Source organism: Stigmatopora nigra, chromosome 2 (genome assembly GCF_051989575.1).
Source record: "Stigmatopora nigra isolate UIUO_SnigA chromosome 2, RoL_Snig_1.1, whole genome shotgun sequence".
Classification (NCBI taxonomy): Eukaryota; Metazoa; Chordata; class Actinopteri; order Syngnathiformes; family Syngnathidae; genus Stigmatopora; species Stigmatopora nigra.
This window is the reverse complement of record NC_135509.1, coordinates 17,514,315-17,539,623: the sequence shown is the minus strand read 5'-3', so window position 1 is coordinate 17,539,623 and position 25,309 is coordinate 17,514,315. Positions and strand designations below refer to the sequence as shown.

The 25,309-nt window shown below is 37.1% G+C and overlaps 1 protein-coding gene across 1 annotated transcript in view; it reads left to right on the top strand.

Moving 5' to 3' along the window:
- Window positions 1-25,309, top strand: part of necab2 (N-terminal EF-hand calcium binding protein 2) — a 69,237-nt gene that overhangs the window by 8,853 nt on the left and 35,075 nt on the right. The window contains exons 3-5 of the mRNA XM_077710535.1: window positions 15,712-15,820; window positions 19,328-19,353; window positions 20,020-20,117. Coding sequence (XP_077566661.1) covers window positions 15,712-15,820; window positions 19,328-19,353; window positions 20,020-20,117 — 233 coding nt within the window. The remainder of the gene's footprint in view (window positions 1-15,711; window positions 15,821-19,327; window positions 19,354-20,019; window positions 20,118-25,309) is intronic.

The following is a 25,309-nucleotide window of genomic DNA, read 5'->3' as shown; positions in this document are numbered from 1 at the left end:
TTAATTTTCTTCTTTGCATTCCTTTGAGTTTATTGTTGCACTCTGGTCCAATAAAAAGCTGGTTTGCTGTATGTGAGTCAGATCCGTGCTTTGAACAAAGAGCTCGAGAGATCAAGCGCAATATAGAAGACTGACAGACTCGCAAAGGAAATCCAAACATATTCATGCATTTTCTATACTGTCATATAGAGGAAAAAAATCCCATCTCATCTCGGTGAAAAATGTGTATCACCTGCTGCTGGACAGCAACTGAGTATGTACACCATTGTGTGTGTCTTTTGTGACGGTAGTAATTGGGGGGCAAAAAAATCCACATTTGTAAGAAAACAGGGTAACAAGCACATCTAATTTACTTTACTCAAAGTCGTCAGACAATACCACTGTCTTCTCTAAACCAGCTGATCTGAATACAGACCATTCTTACAACCCTTTTGTGATTTGAATTGGTCCATACTACTCCTATTCTCTTCTACTGATGGAGAAAAAAAGCGTTAAAAGAGTAGGGTTTTAGAACTGTAGGAAAGATGGTTATTGTAAGAAAACTTAGATGTATGCAAAGTAATCTGGAAAGGAAAGGAAAGAAACCAGCGAGCTCAAGTTGACGAGGAGCTAATTTTAACCTTCCTCTCTTGGGAGAAGACCAGGGAACTGTTTTAATGAGAGGCACAAGGAAAGAGAGAACGGTGCGTATTGTGAGGAGTGACACAAAGGGATGTGCATGGAAGCAAGCCTTTAAAAAAAAAAAAGGAAAACATGATTCATTGGACAGATTGACTTCACATTTATTGTTAAAGAAACCCTTGGCCAATCGTACTTTAATTTGAATGTATAAATGTGCATCCCTGTTTTCAGCAAATGCACCTGCATCAGTAGGCACATTTTATTTGTGCTAGTCTGTAATACAGTCGAAGCTTAATGCATCAATGTATTCAAGCTTGTTTGCGTGACTTTTATCTTTAAAGGAGCGTGTGAGTGCTTGTGCATTTGTGTGGAGTAATCACACTTTAAAGGCATTGCTATGCTGCAAGGGCTGTGATGCAGTAGCCCAGAACGATTAAATATTCAATTGGCAGCGCCTACTGTAGTCTAAAGGTTTTTTTTCCTTGTAGAACCACCATACAAAGAGCAGGTGTATTTTGACAAGTTAAAGAGGATTTTTATAAAGCCCTACATTTGTCACTATTTTGATTTCAATTTGCTATTACATTCATACTAAAATCCCATTCCATTTATTCCCTACTTATTATTCACTTATTCTCTGCGGGGTGATGTGGAAGCTGGAGCAGGGAGCTACTTACCCTTGCTTAATCTTTAGTTAAAGGAATTTATTCAAATTTGAGGTGTTTTGTAGCTGCCTATGATGCAGGAAAAGAGGAAAATATATATTTAGGTTTTAGTAAATAGTAGTAGTATATGTATTTTTCTTTTCAATACCACAAATCTGTCTGTGAAACTTTTCCAAAAAGGGGCATTTGAAAGGTGAAAAAAAAAGTTTAATTCTGTTATGGTCCAGATGGCTTGAACTCTTACTGGCATGACAGGGAGATCCCACTGGAGATCTTTTCTACCCGAAATAGTGATTGTGGGCCTTCATGATCTGAGGTGCTTTGTCACTGCTGTCTCAGGGTCGTCAACAGCAGCTGCTTAAGTGCAGAAGTTGCAGCGGGCGTCCCTCATTTCTGTGATCACAGCTGAATTTTTTAACAGGACAATGCTGCAGTTTGCAATGCTTGCGATCAGTCTTTTGGATCGTGGACGTTCCCCTGATTTTAATCCAGTCCTTCATTCATTTTCTGAACTGCTTTATCCTCATTAAAGTCACGGGGGTGCTGGAGCTTATCCCAGCCGACTTCAGGCCAGAGGTAAGGGACACCCTGAATCGATGTCCAGCCGATCGCTGGGCACGAGGTGACAGACAACCATTCATGCACATTCATACCTAGAGGCAATTTAAAGTGTCCAATCAGCCTACCATGAATGTTTTTTGGAATGTGGGCGGAAACCGGAGTACCCAGGGAAAACCCACACAGGCCCAGAGCAAACGTGCAAAGTCAACACAAGTGGACTGACCCCGATTTGAACCCAGGTCCCCAGAGCTGTGAGGCCGACATGAAAACCACTCCCATCGCCAGGCGACCTGATTTGAATCCCATAAGGAAAATTAAGGGATGGACAGGGATGGACATTTATATGAATGACCTTCAGTTCTAGACAGTTTGTAAAGCCATCTTCACCACTAGGAAAAATGTTCCCAATCGCAACCGGCAAGCACTCGCAACAGGCATGTCCAAACACATTTTTGAAGCGGAATGGTGGAGCTACTCATTCTTCAGTCCAACTTTTTATTCTGGTTTTAACAGGTTTTTTGTGCATTTTTTTGTGCAATTGTCTTATCAGTTAACTTGTTTTCAATAAATGTGTTTTTCAAAGGGCTTTTTTTTCATGCTCTCCCTTATTTTTGTCATTTATAAATAGTTTATAGTGGCTAGTGTTTAACGTTGTTTAAAGAATTATCTTAATTCAATGTGAAATGATGCTCTACTTAATTTTGTAAATCTCTCACCAAATGATCAAAAATGTATTCGAGGGGACTATAAGAATCGTATTGTGATTGAGTTTCCATATCACTCATCATTCATTCATTTTCCGAACTCCTTATCGGCACAAGGGTGATGGAGGGTGCTGGAGCCTAGCCCAGCTAACTATCCGTTTCCTTCCAAATCCCCAAAACATGCACAGTAGGCTGGTTGGACACTAAATTGCTCCTAGGTATGAGTGATTGCGTGAATGGTTGTCTTTCTCCTTGTGCCCTGCAATTGGCTGGCCATCAATTCAGGGTGTCCCTCACCTGGTGCCCATAGTTGGCTGGGACAGGCTCCAGCACCCCCCGTGACCCTTGATGATAACTGATAAATGAAAATGAATGGCAGATCTTATCCTGATACATATTGACTGCAGCATATATCAAAGAAGATTATTTTGACAATTTCAATCAGTGGATGAGTTTTTAATTCTTTGCCCTTCCCTGTCCTGTGATTCATCCGCTTTCTGCTTATCGTCATGATTATGTTTGGCATAATGACAGTAAGCGGACAGGTTTTCAGGAAGCTTGTTTATCTTTGCTGTCAAGATTGGACAGAATTACATGCCCCTGACAGCAAACAGCTGCTTCCTGGTTTGGTAGCAACAAAGCAATGACATAACACCTCAACATCATACATACCTTTTTATTAATATTTGTAAATACTCTTTTCTTAATACTCAAAGTCTCAACATTAACATCTTTACTTTTTTTGTTTAGTGAAAACACAATTTCTTGAAGGTGCTGTAAACTCAAAGTAAAAATGAATACTAAATTGAAGTATTGGGTTCATTCATCCGACATACCCAACCTCGACTGTCTCACCCAAATGTGGGCAGACTATTCCGTAGTGGGTGCAGGTTTTACTTCCATCCAATCAGGAGGACATCTTTTCACCAATATAGTGTCCTATAAGTGGATTGCGGTCAAGTGCTTCTTATGCAGAATTCTTAATGGTTAAGATGTATGTGATGGATCGGTTGGAACACAAACCGGCATCCACAGCAGCCCTTTGTAACAAAGGGCTGCTGTGGATGCCAAGGGTTGGTAAAGGATTTGTAAACTATTCCACAAAGGCTTTGTGGAATAGTTTACAAATCCTTTACCAATCCCTGGTCTAAGCATTCGGTGGCCATCTGATGACCAATTAGAAGAGAGAGTTGGAAACTGCAGGCATGACCAGGAAGCAACTATCTGGTTAAACTCAATGTCAAAATGTGAAGCTGCTCTTGAAGATAGATTAAGTTTTCAATTTTATTCTAAGTAAACTTAATATCTTCATTAAAAGAGCAAATAATGCAAAGATCTTTTTTTTGAGTGGAAACAATGTTTTCACGAATGTGAATGAGAAGAATCGTGGTCCATCTAATTCTCAATTGGTTCTTGCCCGGAATGATAAAGGCGAACAATCATTCTGATGTGCCAGGTTACCGGCTTCCTCCCACATCTTAATAAACCAGGCATCATAGGCTGATTGAACATAATCCTTGTTTGTCATTGTGTCTTGCAATTGGTTGGCAACTATTTTAGGAGGTAGTCTACCTTGTGCTCATAATGAGCTAGCATAGGCTTAAGCACCCCTACAACCCTTGTTTGGATAAGTGGCACTGAAATGAAGGAATTAATTGTTTTGTGTTCCTTAATAAACACCGACACTTACATTGCTGGGGCATAAAAGTTGGGGCGGAAGGCCTAGATATGAAACGTGTTAACCCTCCCATCTATCTTGCTTTCAGACCATAATTCGCATAGTATCTCACTGTTGTATACTCGCTGGAGTTTCTATGATGAATTATTTTCCAAAGTGATGACATTCTTCTGGCATGTTTGCTCGATTTTCTTGAGCATAAGAAAAGCCTCTTCACCATTTGAATAGGAGAGGCTGTTGTCCAGCTCTAATTGATCCTGAACAGGCCAATAGGGATAGTTGCTTGGCACGATTCCACTGAACAGGTATTCGCCTTACAATGAATTCCAAGTGATAGGAGACCACCTGATGATACATTGAACATTTCATCTCATTATCAGTACACAGCCAGCTGTTTGTTTATACTGGTAAGCATGACAAAATTTTAGCACAGTACCGAGGACCCATTTTGACTATTGTACTATCTGTACAATACCAATTACAACACATTGTAATATGCCTTCCACTTTTGTTTAAAGGAAGAACAGTAATTGGACAAGCTTAAATGTAAAATTAAATTGTAACTTCTGAAAACATTGTTGAAAATTAGGACAAAGTCAGAAATTCATAGTCATTACCGGATGCTGTGTATCAAGTGGTGATGCTCTGTCAAGCCTCTCCTTTTAACAGTATTTTTTAATGAGTTTTCAAGCAATTAGCTTATTATAAGAAACTAACATTGCCCATAACACTTAAGTACTTATGGTTCTGTGTTTGTAAGCAGTCATTATGGAAAAATTAAAAAATATATAGTTAATTTTGCACCAGGGTTGATTTTGGTAGCCCTTTCACTTTTCGTCTTAGTGTCTGTCTTTTGGCCAAAAATACCTATTAGTCATATTTTTGTCTTTTCAAAATGTGTTTGTCTTTCTCTAGTTTATGTCAACAAATACTATTCATCTAGCTTTTTTTCGGCATATTCTCAGAATGTTTTAATCTGTAACAATTCAAAGGTTTTTGAAATAAAGGTTCCAACAAATTTGATTGTCATTGACAGGTGAGTAAACATTTAGACAGTCCAAATGCATTTTTAAGATTTTTAAGAAGTGCTGTTATTAAACATGACAAACAGTTTTGTCATGAAGTTAGGAGTGCAAAGAAAGCTTAAATACTTGCCTAAACCCATTTACACCAAAAATGTGCAAAATCCCTATTGAAATGAGAATTGAGTATTTACTGAAAGAAATGGTTTGTAGAAGATTTTTTAAAATTACATTTGAATATCAGCATTGTGAACTTTCAGATGCCACTTCAGATTTGTTGTAAGGTATTGTTACCACCAAATTTGTTTGTTTGTGGTCCCCAAGATGGTCATATTTTAAATATGACCAACTATAATTGTGCTGTTTCCGACTACCAAGCCCCGTTTATGAATCACCAGTGATGGAATGAGGCAGTATATTACATGAGTGACACCACCAAATCTGGTGATATAATTCGACGAACAATAATTGCCACACTTGTGAACTCATGACAGAAACTATGTACCATTTCCGTCTTCTCAGATGAAAACAGGTACTAATATTTTGTTACAGACATCCACGTTATGATTTTAATTCAATATTGTCACGTCATTGTTTTTCAAAGTTTTTCAACAAAAGATTTGGATTAGATTGGACAACTTTATTCATCCCGTATTCTGGAAATGTCATTGTCACAGTAGAAAGAGAGTGAGAATACAGGAAAGGCATAGTTACACTATGTTATAGTCTGCTTTTAATGAAAACAAGACAAAGTTGCTGTAACGAATGCCCATGTTTGGGAAAAGCTCAGTAGTTACTTGTCTAATTATACATTTTGTTAACACTTCCTGCATAACTTTTGGGAACCACTTGGTTGGTTGTTTGGTTGGTCGTTGGACAATTGTTGTGGGGTTTCACTTCTACAAGGTTTTCTGTTGAAGCAGCTCTGACAGACTCTGAGGAGTGTACAAAAATCATACTGCTTGAAGTATCAGAGGTATAATAGGAAATATCTGCTCTAGAGCTTAAAAACCAAGGGGTGTTTGTGTCACAAGAGGAGGGTTGCCATGGTGAGCTAAGATACATTGGTTGAAGCAGTCCTTGATGATCAGAAGCCCCTCAGTTTTTGTTCTCCATCTAAGAAGAGAATCTGGCTGCAGCTGTCGATTCCCCACTTCTATCCTAATGAGTTAACGGTTGGAGGCTTCTAGTCAGCAGTGAATGTGTGTTGTCTGGTTAAAAGCTTTGCACACCGCAGTGTGTATTTTTAGAAGAGTGGGGGGCATTTCTGTTATGAGATGAAAGTGCCAGGGGTACTTCAGGCATGACATTTACATGCCATCATTAGTGCCACGTCCTTGTTGGGTGTGTCTTAATCTGTTTGTTGTTCATGTAACAAGTAATTAACTCACACCAAGTGTTTTTTTGTGTTGTGCAATACACACACACAAAGTAGAGTACTACCTGTATTATTATTTTTTTCCCTAATTAGTTTTGTAACCCGGATTTTCCGTCTATTTGATATTGAATTAGCATAATTCGCTTAACAATCTTCTTTACTACACCATAAATCCTTTAAACATTTGTATATCACATTTTAATATGAAATGTGTATGGAAATGTTTATATATATATATATATATATATATATATATATATATATATATATATATATATATATATATATATATATATATATATATATATATATATATATATATATATATATATATATATATATATATATATATATATATATATATATATATATATATATATATATATATATATATATATATATATATCCAGAAATAATGAAAAAAGATTTTTTTAATAAACCGTTAAAATGAAGCAGTAATGCAAAGACCTTTCAATGGTGAGGAATTTTGAGTTGTAGCTCAATAAATCTACTGTTACATCGACAAAAAAGTCAAAGGAAGACAACTTTGTCTAGTTTTTACGCATTAGCTGATGCCAATAACAAAACAACCAAAGAAAAATATGTATTTTAATGGAATTGGTTAGGTGTTTTAGTAAAACTGTGACCTTTAAAAAAACAAATGAGGAAAGTCTATTTTGGTTAATCACTGTAATCTTATTGACATTCAAATTTTATATTACATTTCTCCTCCAGGAGCTGTGCCTCAAATCTAAGCCCTCAGTTGATGCCATATTATTACCTGGACTTATTTTCATATTCACCATCTGGCATAGTCAAACATCAGTCATAGCTCAAGTTTAAGCATGTTTGAATGTTTCTAGCCAGTTTAAAAAGTTTGCTTTGAAACCCTTGCTGAATTTCTAAGTCCTAAACAATTTCAAAAGATCATTTCTACATTGGTGACCCGGTGGGCGGGTGATTAGTGTGTCGGCCACACATTTCTGAGATCAAGGGTTCCATCTCAATTTCAGAGCTTCTTCTGTAGAGTTTGCATGTTCTCTCCAAGCTTCTGTAAATGTATCTGGGTACTCCGGCTCACACCCCAAAATATGCTTGATAGGCTGGTTCTCATCTCATTTTCTGAACCACTTTATCCTCCGGTTGAGCCTATCCCAGCTGACTTCGGGCCAGAGGCAGAGAACACTTCTGAACTGGTGGCCAGCCAATTGCTGGGCACAAGGACACAAACAACCATTCACACTCATAACTAGGGGCAAATTAGAGTGTCCAATCAGCCTACCATGCATGTCTTTGGAATGTGGGAGGAAAACGAACTACCCGGAGAAAACCTACGCAGGACTAGGGAAAACATGCAAGCTCCACATAGGTGGACCCACCTGAATTTGTCCCCCACGGTGAGGCCGATTTGCTAACCCCTCATCCACCAAGCCGCCGGTAGGCAGGTTGAACACTCGAAATTGCCTCTAGATATGAGAGTGAAAATGAATGGTTGTTTGTCTCATTGTGCCCTGTGATTGGCTGGCCACCAATTTAAAATGTAACCCACCAGGTGCCTATAGTTAGCTGGGACAGGTTCCAGCAGTACTTATGAGGATGAACTGTACGGAAAATGAATGAATAAATGAATGAATCTACCACAGTCAGCTCAAGGCAGAATAGTCATTTACCATTGGTCAGCAATACAAATAGGTCATCAAAATATTTTAACAAATTGTGACCCTAACTCTCTTTTTTTAATATGCATATTGTTATGAGCTTTATATGTAAAACATTCCACTCGCCTTTGTGGGATGGTTGGTTGGTGTAATCCACAAGTTCAAATTTGCACTGTCGCATTGACCATTTCTAGAGCACATCAGGCACTCTTTTGGAATCAGAATTCATATTTTATTCCTATGCTCTGCTGGAGCCACTCTCCCAATCTGGTGGTTAATGCTGAGAACAACAAGGAGAAAGTACTTTGGACCACAAATTGACAAACAGCTGCAGGCAAACCAAATGAACATTGTGCTGTTGGACAACAAGCACAAGAGAATAAAAATTGTGCCAATCCCAGGTTACGCCAGCAGCAAGAGGAGGGAATATGAGAAGGTGGAGAAGTACCAAGAGTGTAAAGAGCCAACAGAGCGGATGTGGTGGTAGGAGCACTCGGAACAGTAAACTACAAATTCATATCCAGTTGTACAAATTGGGCGTCCTTTACTGTTCATTTATCTACCGTTTCACCATGTAAACAACAATTACAAGTTTTATACGACATGGTATACTGACCTGGTTTTACAAACTGCCATTTTATAATCTGCCAATAAACACCATCACGCTGCATTAAAAAGCACTACTGTATGCAATGGCAGTCAATACTTTGCAGGTGAAGTAGTGTGTCTGGCTGTTAACAGGAACCATAAAACCATTTGTGCAAATGAGACATCCCTTGAGGGAGCAGGGGAGGCTGCCAGTCGGTTTCAGATAGTTAGATGTGCAGTCAAGGCAGGCGTTGAAATACATCCTCTTTAACTCAACATTAAAATACTGCAATTATCCGCCATCACATACGACAACTCATTACCAGAAAAAATACACTCATCTCCCCCAAAACAAGCACTCACACATCAATAAAGTTCCTCATGACCCTGCGTATAAAACTCAATCTCCACCCAGTAAATCTGCTGTGCAATTTTCTATGTTGTCACACTGCTCTCATCGCATGATTATGTTCAGCCAGCAGATTGATGATGATTACTCATTATTCTACTTTCCACTGTGCTACAAAATAGATAATAGTTAAGCGAAGGGTTATCGTTGAGTGTGGCTTATCTCTACATTTAGAAAGGCAGACCCACGCAGGTTGTTTACACAGGAACGTATCTTTCACTGAGCCAATTAGACATGATCACAAAGAATAATTGTATTATGGTTAAAGTTCAACTTGTTGTAGGGAAATGGTTTATTGAATGTTAAAATCAATGGTGGTAGTTTCTTTGCTCAAAACGAGTAGCTTTAACATTTTGCCCTTTAAAAAGTCATAAGACAGGTGATCTGACCCACTGACTTAGCTGCTGGATAGCTATACTCAAAAATGCAGTAATTAAGATGTATATTCAAAAGCTGACCTTTCCTGGACTATGTTCTAATGTGTTTGATTTTCACTCCCGTTTATGCCTCTTAACCTAACTGTGGCAGTAGCTGTTTTCGATGTCAACTCACATTGGGCCTAACTAGTGTTGTACCTGAAAATAAAGTTCATAATTTAGATAAACCTGAACTCACCATAGTGTGTTTTAGCCCGATTAAGAATTTTGTGAACTCTGTCTAAGTCTTTTAGAGCCCTCCAAGACACACCGTAAACAATTCCTGATTTAAAGATGGGCGAACTCCAGTATTTAGTGGTACCTCTACCTTCGAAATTAATTGGTTCTACAACCAGTTTTGTAACTTGGATTTTTTTTTTGTAAATTGAGCAGTATTTTATTTATAAATTTGCTAGTTTCATCCACGGTTCTAAAAAAAACTAGACATAACTAGACATTTAAAAATTTTCAAAGTGCCCCAATTTTGGATGAAAGATATGGATGTTTTGACAAATTCAACTGCTCACCGTCTAGGTTATAGTTTAATTGCTCTCGTATGAGAGCAAAGCGCCACATTGACTATACATTCATCTCAGCCAATGCAAGTTTCTTTAGCAACAATCAATTTGAGCTCTTCCAAAATTCACACTTAGCGGTACCGGTGCATGGTTAGTTTATCATTAACTTCCCGCAGAGTTCCTGTGACGTGCCCAGAGTATGCGATGTCTCTATGGCTTTGCCTCCAATTATAATGACATCACAGCGCCTTCTCTGTTTTATCAAAAAATCCAATATTTTTATTGTGTATATATAGTATTCCTTGGATTCCACACATCATTTTAGTATACGTTTTTATAAACATTGATCTATTTTTTTTTAAAAGTCAGCGAGAGAGACCATGTATCCTTTTAGTATTTTTTAAAATTATTTTTCCTTTTTTATTTTGCAACGAGAGAGAAGACCTGAACCTGAAGTAATGATTAATATTTCAGACCCGACTTGACCCGAATTTCAGGTCGGGTCGGGTTTCGGGCTCGGGCAAAAGATCTCACCTATAGGTGGCAGTAATAGGGAAATGGCGGGATTTTAGGTTTACAGTCATTGTTGAGGAGAGGACAGAAAAGGGTCATTTTTAGAGTAAGAAATTTATTATTTTTTAACAGGATTTTAATGTGAAAATAACATGTATATATTTTTTTGGATTTGATGGGGGAAACCCTCAGGTTGATGAATGGATTTGAATCTATGATCTTTGCAGTGTGATGTGGATGTGCAAACCACTCGCCTGATACAGATTATAAATGTAAAGCAGAATGTGTACAATGCTACTGTAGTGCAGGTAGTTAGTTGCATGTGTATGTTAAGGAGGCAGAGGTCCCAATTCTCATTGTGATAATATATAACAATTTCTGTTTTAGAGTGAACATATGTGATAGTTTTTTTTTCTCATTGTTGATTTTTGTTCCCCCCCCTCCCTCCAACAACATCTTCTTACCTCCCTTATGCTGTCAAGGCTTTAGATTTGGGGCTCTGCATGATGGGTTGTCATAGCAACAGGAAGGGGGAAGTGACCCTGCTTTCAGAAAGAGGACAGCACCGTCTTACTCTCGCTGTACGTGTGTACGATAGTTCATCCACTTCATATCTTTGTCTTACATTGCTCAAACTCGTATTCAAAACAAAATCCCCCTTGTCTCTACCTTATTAACTGGTCTTGTCTATCACATATTGTTTTTGTGTCGGGATGTGTGTGTGCGAAGAACTCAATTTTTGCAACAAATTATTGTAACAGATCATTCAGCTTCTTTCTGTTCTCCCTAAAAAATCACCACATCCTCCCAGGAACACAAACATCACAAACTATTTTGTATATAATTTAGCACTTACTCAAACATAATTTTAAAATATGTAAGATGATTGTGTGTGGCTACTGTTTGTAGTATTCGGAGCACCAAAATTTACTACAGTGAACCATCATGTTTTGGCTGCATGAGGTTTTCTTCTACAAATTAATTACCAATATTAAGTACAGTTTGATTTTGTGATGCTCTTGATAGTAATGTAATATGTAAAGGAGGTTTTTGCATTTTCCTCCGTTGTTCATTTTTATTATTATTATTATTATTATTATTATTATTATTTTTATATTTGTATTGAAGGGACCCAGTGGGTGAATATATCTATCCAAAATGGGATAGCATATAAAGTATATTTTCGAGTATTGATCTCAAGTTGAAATCTTTAGTGTTGAGACAAGCTTAGCATTCGTTCTTTAATATATTCAAATATTGATAATAATAATCGGACATAGTTTCAATACACAGGCCAATAACCAATTTAAAGCATTAAGCTATACATTATTGCCAATTCGGCTAATAGCCTGTATCAAATAAGCCTGTAACAGCTCACAAAAAAGTGGCTTTTAGCATTTTTCTCCCTGGGACCAAACAGTTCAGCAAGTTAGCAAAACTAAATATAATATCAACAAACAATGGCTGGTCTGGTATAAAGTTGTTAGCAAGTTGGTTTCACAGTTCTGAGAGTTTGATTCCAAGTCTGGATCATCCTGTGTGGACTTTAGCATGTTCTCTCAGTACTTGCGTGGGATTTCTCCGGGTTCTCCACTTTCCTCCCACATCCCAAAAACTGCACAGTAGGCTGGTTGAACTATTTATTATTGAGGACTGTGAGTGGATGCTGCCTGACTCCAGTATATGTGGTCTCACAGGACACAACTGCAGCCAGACACCTCTTACAACATTTACTGTCGTGCTTCTTCTCCTTCATTGGCCAATTTCCAAGTATATTTAGTGGGCTTTCTTGTACGTAACAGTAAATTGGGTCACTGCTAAAATAAACACCAGTGCCAGGCTCTCAGTGATGCTTAACTGCAGTACCTTGGAGGGTCAAGTTAGAAATATTTAAATCAGATTAAATATAGTAGCTCAGTGCAGACAGAATTGGAAAGGCAGTCCTGATACTGGGAACCAACCAGCATCAAATTGGGCCATGTGTAAAAGCATCTCAAATCATCATTCTTGCTGTTTTTTTCTCCGTTATTCATTTTTTTATTAAATATATTATCTCAATCAGACAAGTTTTCCCCGAGGCCCAGGAGACGAAACTAATTGTGCATGACGTAACAGATCAGAACAAAAAAAAAAAATTCATTTTCTTCCCCTTGTTCTTGTTGGAATAATTCCAAAGCTATGAATGTGTGATTGAAACTGTTTGATTCTGCCTGGCAGTTTTCTGGAAATCCATTTAGGTTCTACCCTACCTAACGCCCATAGTTAGATGGGATTGGCTCTAGTAGCTCTGCAACCCTTGTGAGGATAACTGGTACATGAGATTAATGAATGCATACAATTGAGATATCTTGCAGCATTCCCATATATTCCTCTTTTTGTTTCTTTCCATGCAAAACAAAATAATTGATAAAATTACCATTTCATTGTTCTTGATAATACCTTCTTAAAAACACATCCAAAATCTATGCATAGATGACCTGAAATATTAAGATGGTTTTGTTATGATATATCTTCACAATTATAAATAAATGAAAAGAAACAACTTGCACGGGCCGCCGACGCCGCGGGCATGGGCCGTCGAATCGCCGGCCGACTGCCCAGGAAATTAAACTTCCATTTCGGTCCTCCGTGCCATCCAACCATAAATTAGCCATCAAGGAGCTTTATTTTTGGATAAGTGCAATGAGATCAAACCCACTACCGGGCTTAAATGGAATCTCAACTTCCACGTTTCTCCGCCTCGACGTCCTGCCATCCTCGCTGGCCAAAGTGCTCTATTTTTGGACAAGGCCAATAGGGGGGGATTTCTATAAAAAAATAAAAATAAAAACCCCTTCGCTGTTGCTCTCTGACGCCCAATTTGCCGAGCAAGTTTTATTTTCAAGTAAGCACCACGGGGTAAGGTCGCAGGGGGCTCACATTTCTGATAAAAATCCACCCTCACAGCAGCACCCAGCTGCTCAGAAAGCTTTATTTTCGGATTTCACCGCCCGCTTCCCCCCATTTTTTTCTTCAGTGCTAAGTCTTCTGTATTCCACCATTTTCTCAGTGGCAAGTGGAAGACTGGGGAGTGTCTTTGGTGTGGATTTTCACATTTTTATGAACTTTTTTTCCCCCCAAACAAATCTGCGATGTAGTGAAGCTGTGAAATCTGAAGCCACGAGGTGAAGGATCACTGTATGTATATATTTTGGGAGGTACTCAATTATCAGTTCAAATAATCAATAATAAATATATGAAAAATGATACCAAAAGAATTGATAATGTCAGCCCTGTATTGGTAATTCAGAGCACCAATCACATAAAACAGCAATTTAATGCATACCAACATCAACATAGACATAGTACTATGTCCAATCTTTAGATGTATAATTAACAAAATGCAACACTGCAGTGAGGAAAATCTCTTGTCCCTCATTGCAAGCACAAGCTTCCCTTTCAAAACACTCATGCCAGTTTATTCTATGGTTGACATACAACAAACTCCTATTTTCTGCTATGTTGATGGTTGATGCTTGTTAAATTAAATGTGCAGACTACCTTGGCGTGTGACTTGTGTTAACATAAAAAAAATGTATATAGTAACTTGTATATCCTTCATGTTGTTGTTAACATTAAGAAGGGATTACTGGGCAGTTGCATAGTAAATATTAAATGTGCAAATGCTTTAAGAAGACTTCAAACATAAGAATTTGTTATGGTCGGACCATGGGATTAACAAAATGTGCAAATCTCTGTCCCTTTCTCTAGTCTCCAACTGTGCGATTTCCTTTTTCCTCAGTTTATTTAACAGACAATTGTGGGACATTTTCTGCACTGTCAAGGGAAGTAACTTGGTGTCAAATGGAAGAGAGAGACATTGAGGGTTTAATATTACCTGGGGCAGAAATATTGTCACTTTTGTGTGCAATCCGGAATTACGTGAACAGAGAAACACCCTCCCAACTGAGTAGCTCAGCTACTGTACTGCCCAACACTAACTATTAAACATGTTGTGATAAGGCCAATTTTATTTCTTTCTTTTTTTGGAATTAGATGCTCTCGGATATATTTGAAACCAGTAAACAAAGGAGGAAGGATAGAAGCCCACTTTTTTAATACCACAATTGTGTTTTACTCTCTCTGCGGCTGCAGGCTTCGTGTTTTTTTTTTTTTTTTAGTTGTGATGCAGTGGCCCCACAGTTCAACCTGTATCCAGTGAAGCACACTCAAGGACAAGCACACTTTGAGGGCATGGAAATGAATATTTGATATCTAGCTCTGCATCATGTGGTGAGACAATCAGTCATATGAGCAGTGAAACCAGGAAAAAAAAACATCCCTCGCTTCAGTCCACCACGCAGAGAAAAGCTTTTAATGGATCGCTAGGAATAGAAAAAAAGCAAATGTGATTTTAAAGAAACTACAGTACTGTCTGGACCATTATGACTGCAATTTCCTCTGTATTTTTTATTTAATGAGGAAACGGTTAAAGATATGTGTATGTGTATATATATGTGTATATATATGTGTGTATGTATGTATGTGTATATATATATATATATATATATATATATATATATATATATATATATATATATATATATATATATATATATATATATATATATATATATATATATATATATATATATATATATATATATATATATATATATATATATATATATATATATATATATATATATATATATATATATATATGTGTGTTTTTTTTTTTTAAGTACTGTATATTTGGGGGGGTTGGGAGAGTTGTTTGTGTGATACAGCTTCTCGAATGTAACCTATGCAAGGGTTCTTTACTACTTTTTACTATTTCATCATAATTAAACTGAGCAAGATATAGGTTTGCCTGATTGCTGAGCTGCTGCAAAAGAAAAACAGAATAAATAGAAATCCTTGCAATCAAATTGAAAACTACTATTCTGAATATGTCAGCAATACTAATATATGTGATCAATGTGTTTCTGTGTCCACCAGATGATGGTAAACTCTCTCTAGATGAATTCCAGGCTTTTTTCTCTGATGGCACGCTGAATGAGGAAGAGCTGGAAAAGTTATTTCATACTATCGACTCTGATAACACAAGGTGAGCACAAATACGACATTTGGAGTTGTGAACTCTTGCCAACTCAGCATTTTTACCTTACATCCAAGATGGTGGCGCACACAGGTGCAGCGACTCATGGCTCTCCAGTTTACCAATTTCATCATACATATGATGACAATTCGGCTTTTGTCGTGTCAATGATGGTGACAAAGCCTATGTCCGATTATTATTATTTTACTTGCGCATATCGGGTTATTCTCACGCCACACCTTACATTTCCAGATGTTAAAACCGTTCTGGCGGCATCACGTTCTGCCTGACGCCAGTCGCGTCTCACACGTAATTAGATTTACTTTGCAAGGGTGAAAAGTAGAGCATCCTGGTTAAGTGAACAACAAAATAATACCTATCACGAAGATGATGGATTTGTATCAATCTCAAATTTCCAAATTCCAATCATAGTAAATATTTCAGTATAGTTTAATCTTCATCTCCTTATAATAAACACAACAATCAATTTAAATTCATTCATTGTAATTGAACATTTTTTTGGGGGCAATTGTTAATGTCAGGAAACTATGAAATCTTCTCATCATCTTGGTTTCCACTGTTATTTTCCAGTCATTAATCAGTCAATTGTAGATGCGCCATGAAGACCTTCCTTGGCTGGCTCTCATTAAATCATTGTATGTACCAATCAGGCCGATATATTTTGCAATCAGGAGAAGTGTACAGGGAGCTGAGTAATCACCATCGGTTTTGATAATTTACATATCCTTAAAAAAGAAGTGTAGTGTATAATGTAGCCAGGGAGAACCAAAAGCAATTTCTATTGTTGTTAAAGTTCAATTATATTTAATGATATATATGCAATAGTATTAACCACGACCAAGTTATTATTTTAGTGGCAGTTTGAGAAAAAGCAATTCAGACTAATGATATTGCCTGTTTTCACATTATATATATATATAACTCAACACCTGGGCGGGTGCAGTTAAGAAATATGCAATATATTCAATGGTGCTTGACACCGACACAATAGTGTGTTGCCATGTAAAGACAACAACAGTTTTGATTACCACAAGTACATCAAATCTGAAATTACACTCTTAGACATGGGTAAACTATGGTCTGAGGGCCACATATGACAATTGGGGCTATTCTTTTATGCCTGTTTTAGTCCTCCAAACTTTTTTTTTCATCCTTCTTCTATACTGTGCATCCCTGCAAGGGTAGCGGGGCTTGCTGGAGCCTATCCCAGCTGACTTCAGGCAAAAGACAGACCACACCCTAGCTAGAGTGGTTGCCAGTCAGCCGTAGGGAATACAAAGACAAACAATCCGTCGACTCAAAACGACTGCCTTGATCAGGAGTGGGCAAACTTTTCGACTTGCTGGCAAGATTGGATGCTAAAATTTGACAGAGGGCCGGGCCAGAGGCATTTGGACACGCAATGTAATTGATCAAACCTGGGGATTGAAATGTAAGAAAAAAGACAATTGTTGGTGATTTTTTTTTTCAAATTTACTTTCAACATTAAGAACATATCATTGAACGAAAGAAAGCAGTCTTTAAATTGAGTGATGAGCTGCATGCTAATTATGCTACTGTACTGCTGCTGTGCGTACATGTGCAAGTTGCTATTTTTAACACAGTAGAGCACAGGTGTCAAAGTGGCGGCCCGGGGGACAAATCTGGCCCGCCGGATCATTTTGTGTGGCCCAGGAAAGTAAATCATGAGTGCCGACTTTCTGTTTTAGGATCAAATTAGAATGAAGAGTATAGATGTATATTAAATTTCCTGATTTCCCCTCTTTTAAATCAATCATTGTCATTTTTAATACATTTTTTCTGTTTTCAGTTCAAAAATCATTTTGTAAAATATAAAAATATATTTAAAAAAGCTAAAATAAACATTGTTTTAGATCTATAAAAAACTGAATATTCTGAGCTCTTAATCCAGTTCTTTTAATCCATTCATAAAAATTAAAAAAAATCTAAATATTATATATAAAATGGTCCGGCCCACGTGAAATCAAGTTGACGTTAAAGCAGCCCGCGAACCACATCGAGTGACACCCATGCAGTAGAGAAACTCACATTTCAGTGGGAACTGTGTTGTTGTTCTCTCTTTTTTGCCAGTGCCAAAGGTCTAGGCTAGTACACCATCTATTGAGGAAATGAGGGTATTGGAGGGGAAAGGGAAATTAATGAGGTAATTGATTTTTCCTATCATTTCGAAAACGTTGGCGGGCCGGATTAAGAAGCCTAATGGACCCTATATGGCCCGTGGGCCGTAGTTTGCCCATGTTGGCCTAGACTGAAGTCAAGCGAGTGAACCACTCCATCACAAGGGCATCTTCAGTTCTCCAATCTGTAATTAAAAAATAACAATGAAGTTATTTTGGAATTCCAATTTGTTTGCAATTATTAAATGCCTATGACAGGTCAAAATGGTTAAAGATTGTCATCTATGTTTGGCAGTTGGTTGCAATCAACTTTGCATGTCAACCCTCTCTTAAAATGAGTGGATTCAAAAGTGGAGTGATATGATGTCACACCCGGTTTGATACATGGCCACTCATCTTGAGTTTTGAAAGGGCAGTGTATCGCTACATTAATCTTCTTGCAGAGCTGCCATTGTCAGCTAAATTTACATGAGTTTAGAAATGACATCAACTTCTTTTTACTGAAATCCTTGAAAGTGTATCACTCTCAGGCTTTTTGCTGTATTCAGACCCATGGCTTTTTGCTATACCCAATAGTCCAACTGGAACATAACGAGCTTCACTTTGAGTTCAAATCTCTGAAAATGAACAACTTGAATGCTGTACTTTATTAAGTCACATTTCCAAACTCTATGAGGACAGATTTTGACTTTGTCTGTCTTGGCCCACAACTGTGAGGAAACATTCATTATCATCCGCATCAACAAAGCTCATCACATATCCAAATTTATTGACCGACTCCATGGCTATGTCTGGATAATTTCCAGACCTACTAAGCGTTCTATATAATTTAAGTATTAATTATTGTATAAATATTTTTCAGCTGTTGTTAAAATGGCCTTTGGTAAACGCCATTCAGACCTTGTGCTACTCAGAGACAACACCTGAATCCAATTTGGTGAAGGATAGATTTATATTATTTGCTTATCTGAGGGGCTTCATTCTCTGTGAAATAGGAATGGAAAAAGTAATTTAATTTTTCAAGCATTTCATTGCATTTGTATTATTTACTGAACAATCATTCAGGAGCTGAACAGATGGGGACTTTCTATCCATCTCATCCAATGCCCAGTCATCAGTTACTATTTGCCAGTCTTCTGCTTGGCATTAATTCTTCTTTTTTTATCTCTCCATCCATGCCTCATTTTTGTTAATCACATCTTTTCCTGCCCCAGCAGACAAAAAATGAAGTAGATCGGACTCTCGCCAAGTGTGTGTTTGCATTGTTAGTTGCATGTGAAATCCTATTTCTGATCCTTTTCTTGTCCTTCTTTCCTTCTTACCCTTACCACTCCTGCGATCCGCTGTGATGTGATAGTAATGTTGACACAAAGGAACTTTGTGGTAAGTATAATCCGCACACAAGAACTCCTGCACACACATAAAAAGAACATTTGATCCTAGGCAAATACAGAGGATCAGCAGTTCCAAATATTTTCCACCTAAAGCCATGTGAAGAATATTGTGACCTTTAGATAAACACTCTTAAACAATTGATAGGTGAAGGTATATTAAGCAAGTAATTGGTGTTTTTTAAACATCTTTACTTAGTCACTCCACATCATTAAGTGTATAGGCACAGATAACATATTCAATGGGTGTGAATTTAAGTAGTTTCGGATGATGGTGGTAGGTTTGAGTTCCTTTGGGGTTTGTTTATTTATTAATTTTATATTTTATTTAAATATGCTTAGGGATTTCCTTTTGTGTTACTTGTCCGTGTGATTCCACATTGATTTCACTTGTGTTCCCTCTCTTCTGGTCATCGTTGTCTTGTCAAAACTTGTCTGTCTAATTAAATTGTTTTAGAATGAAAATGTGCACTCGTTTCGGCCCTTTGTGGAATAGTTAGGAATTCCTCGTTCTTTCAATTGTTATGTCATTTTTGATGCACAAAGTATGTGGACCAGTTGGTTTGGTCACTGTAACACTGACATATTAAGTAAAAAATAACATTGTTTTTAATGAAAGGACAGTATTAATGTTATCTACATGCCTATTTGTGTTAAGATTACTTTGCCAAGCACATGGGGGACTATGAGGGAGTCCTGGCCTCACTGGAGACACTCAACCTTTCCATCCTCAAAGCCATGGACTTCACTAAAAAGGTGGTAAAAATATCCGATGCTTTAACTTCTTTTAATTCTACTGTCTTTTATACTATATATTCAATGTGTGTTTAAGATATATATGTGCTTATAATACACAACCATCAGGAATCTGAAAATGTGAGCACTATGTAAAACTTGGACTTACAAACTATTCAAAACCTGTAGAAGAAAAAACCCAAAAGCTGTAAACCACGGGTGGTGTTAACTGAAACCTTCCATTATCCGGGACTCCTTTAGCGCTATATGCTATGCTCTTCAGAGAATATTCTCTCAACCTTGCGAATCACACCCCTAAAAGACCTTAAGAGAAAGACACAACACAATGTGTAGTTTAAGGAGTGTGTAGCCATGCTGTTCTTGCTGGCGCTACAGGGTGCAATGAAACCTTTTAATACCCTATTTACCACACTCCACATGGTGTTTGCTGGTCTGCTGTTGAGTGTCAGCAATAATGGAACACATTCACATGGTGGACTATTGGAAAATGCCATACTGTTAATTTTATTTCTCGAGTTACAACCTTTTTCTAACACTTATTGTTATATTTTGCCTGCCAGCGTTTTTGTGTGTTGTGTGGGTCTCTGTGGCGTTCATACTTTGCAATTACTTATCTTGGTCAATTCTATATATAGCAGCTGGGCCACTGCACCTCCAATATTCAGTCGATGTTAGGAATTGTATGTCTGTCCTTTGGTGTGCACTGAAAGACCATTTCCAGTGTCTTGGTTCTACTATTTCTACTTATATATCCTGTCTTATTGTTTTTTTCTAACCTAACGATGCACCGCAGCCAGAATTATTAAAAAAGAAGAGGCAAATCTTTATGTTATATGATTTTAATTGCTGTTAAAAGATTTGGTCGTTATGTAAAAGATCCTCCCAAGTTTTTAGATGAATATAAACCAGATCAAGCTTAAAATAGTCTTCTCTGCGATTATATGGCTTACATTTGCTGTTTGAGTTGTTTGTTGTTTTTGTACTGGTTGAACAATAAAATCATAATGCTACACCAGCGTTTCAGAGAGGAAAACCATGCGTTAGCTGGATTAGTGTAAGGCACATTATTTTGGAGTCAGCCAGTATTTCATTGCTCACCTTTTAACTCATTAAAGAGGTACCACATCACCTCCTTTCACTGACCTGCCTGTACATTTGTAAGGTTTTTTAAAACCTTTAAATGGCCGAGTACCACAGTACTTGTCCATCCTCATTCTGTGCTCTGTGCCTCAGGTCAGCTGATTGGCAACTTGAGATTCTGAGGTTCAAGTGGTGGCTCAGAACATTTTCAGTCTGCGGCCTAATGAAATACAATATCGAAATAGTCTGCCTTTTAGCCTTAACAAATCCCTATATTTTCCATTCTAAAAGGTTTTTGCCCCTATGCCTTTAACACAGCATGAGACTAAACACACAAAGGGCAACACATATTTTACATAAATATTCCTGCCCTCCACTTATTGTAACAGTTGGTATGCTGCATTTTACCATTTACCCCTCATTGACCCTCTAAAAATCAACATGGTGCCAGGAGAGGGATAAAGATGCAGGTTCTTTTACTGCAAAAGGACGATTGGGAAACAACTTTTATTTCTTACCCTCTCAAGGATTTTCATATGCCCACCCAAAGCCATCTTTGCAGTGAATGAGCATTTTACAAGAGATAACTTACAATGAGTGTAAATTGAAATTTGCTCTTGGTATGAACGGCAAGCCGTAGAAGAATGGGTCCATTTGCAAAACCACTTAATCCTCACAATGATCGTGGGGGGTGCTGAAGCCTATCCTGCTGAATTGGTGGCCACCCGATTGCAGGGCACGAGTACACAGACAACCATTTACACTCATTCATACCTATGGGCAATTTTAAGTGTTGAATCAGCCTACTTTGCATGTTTTTGGAATGTGGCAAGAAGCCGTAGTACCCAGAGAAAATCAACTCGGGCTTGGGGAGAGCCAAGTCACAAATTCTATGCCGATAATAGGTACAACCAAAAGCAGTACGACCGAGTCGGCGAGTAAACTAATGATGCAAATTACCAAAATAATCACAACGTAAAGTAGAACCGAATGAAGGCAGGAGAACTCGGAACGAGTGTTGGAAACACAGCGGTCATCAAAAGAATAGTCCGATGATCAGCTGACTGGGACAGTTGTCCTTAAATACTGGGTGCAACTAATATGCCGCAGGTGTATTGCACAGCCCCACTCATTTGGCTTGATCTTTTGCCGAAATTACACAGTAGGAAAGTTCTTTTGAATAAAAACATAAAAAAATAATATTACATTGATAATAGTACATTGATTGATACCTAATATGTTGATTTCGTTCAGCATTTTTTGTTTTATACTAAAGATAAAAATTTGCAGTTTAAAACTGGCAATGCGAGATGTGGTATCAAAACTAATAAAATGGTAGTATATAAAGTATTAATTTTCATTCATTGAACAATGTGAAGCCTGTTTGACTCAAAACCCACTGAATATACTTATATCAATTAGTGCAGCTGTGGTATTTCCAATCTCTATTTTTTAATTCTTTCATTTTCTAAATCGCTTATCTTCACAAGGTTCGCGGGGGGCACTAATCATTATTTTGATGGCAAATTATCATCCAGCACATGTGGCATTGTTGGAGTTATGCCAGACCATCTTATCATCAAGTAATTAGTGATAGTTCGGAAATTAGGTTATCTTCTCAGATTTCTATGGGTATTATTAATATTCACAAACCCAATGATGCACAAAGGACGTTAAGATAAAAGATGACTCTTCCAATTGTGATTGCAGACACCTTGGAAATAAAAAGCCAGTGTAACACATGAAATATACTACTAAAATATGACGTATATTTTATTTTAATGTTAACCAGCGAGAGAAACCACTAACTCAAATTCAAAGGAGCATGATAAAATCTTGACTCTGACCAATTCTTAGCTGGGTTTCAATATATTTTCTTTTTTTGCATGAGTTTGTAATACCTATACTTACCCACTAATAGCACTAATGTTAATTTCAACATTCTCTACAATATATATACACATCATTGTAAATGTGAATGGTTGTTTATTTCACCATGATTTTCATTCAATGTATGAAAATTAATGTATAAACACATGGGTATACTCCTCTGAGAATGTATGCTAGTCTGACAGGACACTGGGTTTAATGTTCTCACCCACCGTTATCTAAAAGAAAACTCAGGCCCTTAATGAGCAAATGTGCAATCTACCACACTTTAAATTTTCATCAAACAACAGGTAAATCATGCTGTTTCTTTCCATGCAACAAATGTTAACAAAATATTCTGTTAAAAATATTCGACCACCAAAGAACGTGGCAGTCATTGTTTTTTTCTCATCATTTGTACTTTAGTTTCTTATAAAAACAAAGAAACCATTTCACATTCTGTTATCACATGGCTAGTTGCAGGAAATTATAACTTTTTTTTCTTCAAAACAGCTGATTAATGATTTATAGACACCGCTTTCATGGGATGTCTGCAGTAAGGTTTAAAAGTGATAAATTGCAACTTGTTAAGTACCTTAGTCAGCTTAATGTGAGTTTATGCATCACTGAGAGCTGCTGAAAGGTGGGGAAAAAAACATTCAGAATACATACATTTTAACAGCATTATATACAGCATTTATACAGCATTTTAATCCTAATTTTATTGACAGTTTTGGATTACAGTAGGGTTGAAACATTCTCCTCCTTTAACCATTCACCCTTTTCTTTTATTGTACAATAGAATTCAGAGAGTGTTCTGGAACAACTTTAATTGGCTTGAAAGTGTATTTAAATAAACATTCTTAGTGTGTATGTGCAAGAATTTGTTAAATTTCCTGTCTTGCCGAGATGCCTATTTTAATTAGACATTTCATATAAGAACTGTAGTTTTTGTACACACATTTCACACAGAAACACCATCCATCTATATTGTTAGGCCTGTCTCTTTTTTTTCTAAATGTGTTCAGGAAATTGTAACACATCCCCCTTCATATCTTCCTTCTCACATGTTTTTCATCATCTTCTCCTCTTTCATCGCTTCTCCATTTTGCCCTAGCATCTCATCTCGTCCCCAGGCTTACAGTAAAATAGATCATGGTGAGGGAGGGTTTCATTATAAAATAACATGAGCAAACTTGAGCATGAATCCAATCAACGGAGGAGAAAGAAAATAATGAGAGTTCTTTAGTTATGGCAGAGTAGAAGTTAAGAGTTTGGGGGGAAAAAAACAAGTGGTCGATTTCAGGAATACGTTCATAGAGTCAAGGGCAAGTTTATGCAATATATGCACATGGCAAACAGCATTGTTGTACCTTTAAAATTAGAATGATTCTAAAATATATTTTGAATTATATTGGATTAAATATTTTTATCACATCATTCTAGAATGTAAATTAGTCTTATCTTTTAGATCTTTTCTTAGATCTATTCTTATAGATCTTAGAAACAATATATAGATTATAACTACAAAATGTAATGGTGTTTGGTCCCCAAGGGGATAAATACATGTCGCTGTCTACAGATAGTCATTGACACTTTTTTTCCATCTTTAGTTCTTGCAAAATGCACCTTCCTTAATCCTGATTTATTAAATATTGATTGATGTTGCAGGTCAGTATGGACATTGCTTGCTTTTGTGTTGATTAATAGCACAGTTGGGTCAGAATAAAAAGATGAATGTAGGCATGCCTCTATGTCCACAGCCTGTTTCGACGACCCTAGGGATGAGTGATGGTTATTCCTATGGCTCAGTGAAAATTTAGTGTTGGAAATTTCATCCAAACTTACCATTTCTATGTAAATTAACTGAGGTTTTACATTATACTGCTAGGCCAATGTGATATTGGTAAAATTGATCGGGGTGTAGGCGGATTACCCTCAAAAGGCCAGTTTTGTGGTACAGATTGAAGTAGGATATAATTACAACACGTATATGTTTCATTGAATGAACATATTACAATATTATTATTTTTTTCAGTGGATAGCCTACTGTGATACATGCTGTTTCTCATAAGTTCTGCAGATGACAGTTGCATGTGTTTCAATCGCTATTGTCTAAATAAACCAAGAAAAAGAAACTACAACCTGTAGTAAAAATTAGAACAGAAGTTAGAAAAAAATACAGAATACTAACACTATGAAATTTCACGAATACGGCATAAATAAAGTCATCCAATCCAATT